General features: G+C 38.7%; 1 protein-coding gene across 1 annotated transcript in view; it reads right to left on the bottom strand.

Moving 5' to 3' along the window:
* Positions 1-1,454: 1,454 nt before the first annotated feature.
* spred1 (sprouty related EVH1 domain containing 1) overlaps positions 1,455-6,010 on the bottom strand; it is a 31,421-nt gene continuing 26,865 nt past the window's right edge. Inside the window, exon 6 of the mRNA XM_026303485.2 lies at positions 1,455-5,868. Coding sequence (XP_026159270.1) covers positions 5,200-5,868 — 669 coding nt within the window. The 3' untranslated portion in view covers positions 1,455-5,199. The remainder of the gene's footprint in view (positions 5,869-6,010) is intronic.

The raw sequence follows: 6,010 nt of genomic DNA, 5'->3' as shown, positions 1-6,010 counted from the left end.
AAGTGTATTAGAGTAGAAACTACTAAGACCGGAACATGTAAAAGTCAGGCCGTGTGTCAAAACTTCACAGTAAGATATTTTTAAATATCAAAGGTACATCCTGAAGAGACTGTTTTTGTCAATTAGTGTAAAATTACCAGTGTTTTAAAAGGAATATAGACAACAAAGAAAATGACAAGGATACAGGGGATAGGGTTAAATGGAGGCAGATGATTCGCTGTGGCGACCCCTGAAGGGAGCAGCCGAAAGGAGAAGAAGAAGAAGAAGAAGAAGAAGATATATCACATAAGGGTACACATACAAGCTTCTACAGTAATATCCTTACATAATGTGTAAAATTCAAACTTTTACTGAAGTAAACAAGGTTGTTTTTAATCCTTTAGAGGATGCATATGATATTATGAAACAAAAAAAAGGAAGGAGGTTTTGGATATTTCTCAACAAGATATTTCTTGCAATACCACATAAATAAAGCTAAAAAAGCTTAATAAAAGTTCTGTGGCTTTCTCACATATTTGTATACGTCAAAATAAGTGTTGTATGCAAAAGGGTTTTTGTTCTTGCTGTAATTTTAATATGTTCAATTTAGCAGTCCTGACTAGCATCACTAGTATGTCTGTCTCAAAAGTAGCTATAGAAGCTACTATTATTAGCTAAACTTCAAGCATTTACAAAAGAGGAAGGAAGGTTTTTTTAAAACCTTCTCACAGTCACACTAGACTGGAGGTTTGTCTCCATTACACAGTGCTCGTTTTACACCTGAGAGCTGCCAAGTACATAAACTGCATCTGCTTGTGCTGCAACGTTTAACCTCCACTAAACACGAGGATGTAAATACAAATAAAACACAATGACGTCTAACACAGCAAAAGATTAAAACTCACCATTTTATTATGATAATGTTATTTGATATGTCAAATTACAAGTGTATGATGTAACATAAAAACAGTTACAAACATATGTATGCATATTTACATTATATATTTATGAAAAGTAACAAGCTACATCTGTATAAAGAAAATACAACTATGACATGAGTTATTGGGACTATAAATTTTACATCATATACTTGGTATTCTCGAACCATGAAATACCTAGATGTGTAGAAACCAATAGTACCAGAACAAGAGATGTTAAATTGTAAGATGGAAACTAGGATGGACGTGAGGCACTTTTTTGAGGTTGTCAGGATGTGAAAGCCTATGGCACTAAGAAAAAAAAAAAAAAAAAAAAAAAAAGATGCACAGGAAAGAAATATGCACAAAGAGAGAGTGAAAAAAGAAACAAAGAAAACAGGCAGTGTTTACAGAATAGTTAAGAGTAGTACCATTTATACTGCAAGTTTCAAAACACAAATGTCTTCCACTATTTAGAACTAATCACATAAATGTTACATCAAGCGCTGTAAGATGAAAAAAAAACAAAAACAAAAACAAAAACAAAAAAAAAACAAACAAAAAAAAAACTTACATATAGTATCATCAGTGCACCAAAGCATCGGAGAATTGAAACATAACCACTCAACTGCTGTGAAAAGTAACCATTTTAAAACAATACACTGAAGAGAAACAGGTTTATATAGCTTTTTTTCTTTTTTAATCTACACAATGTCAAGAATGTACACTTGTATGCATTCCCAAAGATATGCACAATTTCCAAGATTGAAAGAGGATAAAAGACTAGCAGCAAAGTGGTTAAAACTGAAGTATTATATAATGCAGGTCAAAAAAATATATATATATATATTAAAGCGGACAGACACATGTTGCATATATAATACAGTACATGACAGGAAGTTGCACTGTGCTGGTTAATGCAGAATGAGAAGTGTTATATCAGCATTCTCTACACTTTGTATAAATGCACATCCTACATTTTGCTTCTCAGCCAGCAAGTTTTAATCAGGTTCATCAAACCTTGGTTCAGCTTGCAATAATGCAGGGCAATCCAATTACAATGGGAGAATATGACAACCAACCAAACATTTGGTTACACACCAACCCCGCACGCACACGACTACCATGCTGCAAACCAACACACATACAGTACACACACACACACACACACTCACTTGTGGGTACACAAGAACGCCCATATAAAGACTCTCGTGCACCCACACACATGCACAAGTGTCCACTTCAGCACACGGAGCAGTCAAACATTTAAAAATTCATGGTTATATGCTGTTGGAGAACTAGGGTTTAACAGTCGTTCATAGCTGATTTTCTCTGTCAATACAATAAAATTAGTGATTGTATCTAGCAGGTTTATATATATATACATATATATATATATATATATATATGCATACATATACATATATACACACATACATATATATATATTTTTTTATATATATCAAACTTTTGAAGCAAGTGGACTGCCACTACTGTACCGTATTTGCACTATCCTTCCCTCTACCGTACAAAACTAGACAATCTCTATTAGAAGCTCAATAGTCATATCCATCACAGACGCCCTCTACTTTTCAATGTGAAATAATACTAAAAGGTGACCTATGTACATAATGCTGTCAATTGAAGCTACAGTATATGTTGACAGCAACGATAAATACAGCTCTATCTTTAAAATTCAAAGACAAAAAAGGCTGGGATTATTATCAGTACTTAAATATAGTGTTAAGTATTTACATGTGTTTGGAGTTTGGTACCAGGAGTTGGTCATTTACCTATTTAGCGTTAAAGTGTCCTGTCCCATCACTGACTCAGCCTGCACAGAGGTCAATGTGTTTCCCACATTGCAAAGTTTGCATAGAAAAGAAAGGGAGCGTTGGTTGGAGTGGAATTAGGAAAATAAATATTTCTACTGTGAATTTGTGGTTATGTCCTGGTTACAATGCCACTATGTTTTTTTGTTCTTGTTTTGTTTTTTTTTTTACCTGGGGTGACAGGAGGTGATAAGAGATGCATGTCTGCTAGCACATGGACATTGTACCAATCTGCTATTTAACACTGAGGTGTATCACGATTAGCACTAATTCAATTCAGTTCAATTCAGTTAGTGCAGCCAGACATCTGAACTGAACAGTTGAAGTGTTCAGAAGAGTTCGAGTCCTCAACAGTTTTGTGAGTGTTTGTGAAGGAGAAGTGGGTTTCAAACATGGCTCGACACAGCGTTACAGTCTGCCTTACCCCCAAAGGATCTTAAAGTAGTCACCTGACATTTTGGGAATCATGCTTTGCACCGAGAGTTACAAGAAATGATCAATAGCACTCTTCTGTTGAAGCCAGTAGCTAGTTAGCTTAGCTTAAGACTGGAAAAAGAGGGAGACAACTATGGTCTGTTCAATAAAAAAATCACAATTATAATTTGAATCAAATAAAATACATTCAGTAGTGAGCATTTAGAGGTGATCCAGTTACTCGTGCTGTGTAGCCAGGTCCACTTCTTATGCTAAGCTATGCTATCCAGTTTTTGGGAAACAGGACGCTGGACTGTACTGTTAAAGAGTCCAAGTGTTAATCACGTAGTCAGGGGTGACGTTACATGACATCGTATCACCAGTGCATATGTTGACCTATGCACACACATGCGCGCGTGCACGCACACACACACACACATCAGTATGTCGTTTTTGTTGTTTGTTTCTGTTCTGTTTTGAATCACTAAGGTATTGGGCATTCCCAAAACACTCTATTCATTCATTCAAGTCCTGTTAAACAAACACATATGGAAGGAGTGGACAAACTTACAAAGAACAGCGTGGTACTCAATTTACACAAGATATGGCGGATGAAAGCTAAAGAAAAATGAATTCATGTGACAAACATAGGAGAAGGTGCTGCAACCAAAGCTTGGAGAGCAGTGCTTTCAGAAGGGCTTTCCCCCAAAAATCTAACTGGATGTTAAATATAGTAAAATTTATGTACAGACTAATTCCAAAATGTGAGGGTTCCACAAATCAAAGAATAGCCTAATTTAAGTGCCTCATCATTTAACCAAGGAGCACTGTAACCCCTTTAATCACCAAAACAAAACTTGCTGGTTGAGCAACATTTCAGCCTTCGTTTCAAAAGTAATTATAAAACGAGCAGGAAAATAACAATGAAGGAACAAAACCACCAACTTCACTACAGCAGTAAATAACTGGACTAAAACTGGGATTCACTGGGGTAAAATGAAATTGTCATGTATCCGTTCCAATTTAAATGGTTCAGGAGGCTCTATGCTATTTTTGTGATGTGGAAAAACTATTCTGGGGAACTCGGAATGGTAAAGTTATTACCATTTTTTTCCCCTTCTACTCATGGGATCGATCCCCTTACTTTGGAATGCAATCAATGGTCTAAATCACCTCGAGAAAGCAAGGTAATCAGTTTAACATCTTCTAATTGAATGTTCACCTTCAAAAACAAGCTGTTTCTTTGTGTTTGTCGATGGAAAGGAAAACAAGGAATCCAATTGGTAATACATCCACCACAGAGACGTCTTTCAATTGTTAAAATTACACTAAATATGGTGGTTAATGCACCACAAAAATTTGAGAGGGGTACCTTTACTCGGATGGGAAAATACCATTTATAGTGCACTGTTCTCTGCCTAGTAATTACACTGTCAGCAAATGCTTAAGCCATGAAGGAAAGGCCACTGTTACCCAACTGTAAATTCACAAAAAAGCAAGAACATATCCCTTTTAGCATACTCAAACAGCAACTATTTTTCTGAACTCAGTATAGTTTTTTTTCCTTTTTGTCATTAAGTTGTCATTCTCTGTACAAAAGACAATTTTCCTTCATAAAGTTACACATTACTTGTAGTAGAGTTCTGACATTTGTGGCCTGGCTTTGTCAATGCATGAGTGTGAATATGAGCGAGGGGGGTGCATGTTTATGTGTGTTTGTTTATGTATGTGTGTGTGTGTGTGTGTGTATACAGGTGTGTTTAGTAACATCTCCAAGTCTGTTAATCTTGATGTGTCCTCCTCCTCTTCTCCTCAGATTAAGCTCCAGAACTTAGCTTAATGCTCACAGACCCCACAAAGCATATGGTTTGTCCTCCACTGCTGCTTGTCAGCGACAAACACAAACTGAAACTCCAAAAGCCCTCAGAGCTGGGGATCAACAACATATCACCCCGTCTGAGAGGGGAATGAAAAAAGGATGCCGGCTTTTAATTTTCCGCTTTTATCCACTTCCTGTGTTAGCTAGCTTTGAGGGTGTCCCAGAGTCTGGCATCGGGTCACCCCGCGGCCTTGTGCTTGCCCCCGCAGCAGCGACAGGCCTCGCCACAGTGGTGGCAGGCTCGCAGAGGCAGGTAGCAGCACATGCAGGGCGCGATGAAGGAGAGCGCCACCAGGGCCAACCAGCGAAGACAGAACTGTTCGTCAGACGTGTCACACGAGCATGGGTCAGAGAAATCGCCCTCGGAGTCGGACATGCAGTGGTACAGCATGCTCTCGGCACACAGCATGCAGCTGACTTTGTAGATGCACTGCTTGATTGGGTCGGGGGCGTCTTGGCACTGCCCCCGCCAGTTGTCTTCATGGTTGAACATCTCCCGACAGTAGATGCAGCGTGAACGCTCGCCATCCTCTCGTCGCCGTCGACCCTTCTTTGACTTCAGCAGGGGCGAGGGCTGAGTCTTAATGGCAGTGTCCTTGCCCAGATTCGGCCCAATATCTGGGACAGAGTGGGAGTCATCGGGGAAGAGGTACTCACACTTCTTACTGTCCAGTTTGTGGAAGGTGGTATGAAAGTCCAAGTGCTCGCGGTCGGCCTCCCGTCTACACACAACAGGGTGGCGGTAGTCCTCGTAGCCACGGATGAGCACGTCTTTCCTTGGGTTGATGCGAACAATCTCCTCTTCGTCCACATGAAACCTGACATGACGCGCCGGCTTAATGGAGACCTTCAAGGGAGGAGAAACTGAATTAGTTGGATTACTCATAAAGTAAACAAAAAGAAAAGAAATACATAAAAAATACTTTGTAAAAATATGGTCTCACAATCTTATATTGTGCACATTTGAATACTAGATGCCATTTTGAAGA

The sequence above is a fragment of the Mastacembelus armatus genome, chromosome 22, assembly GCF_900324485.2.
Source record: "Mastacembelus armatus chromosome 22, fMasArm1.2, whole genome shotgun sequence".
Lineage (NCBI taxonomy): Eukaryota > Metazoa > Chordata > Actinopteri > Synbranchiformes > Mastacembelidae > Mastacembelus > Mastacembelus armatus.
This window is presented reverse-complemented; position numbering and strand designations above follow the sequence as displayed.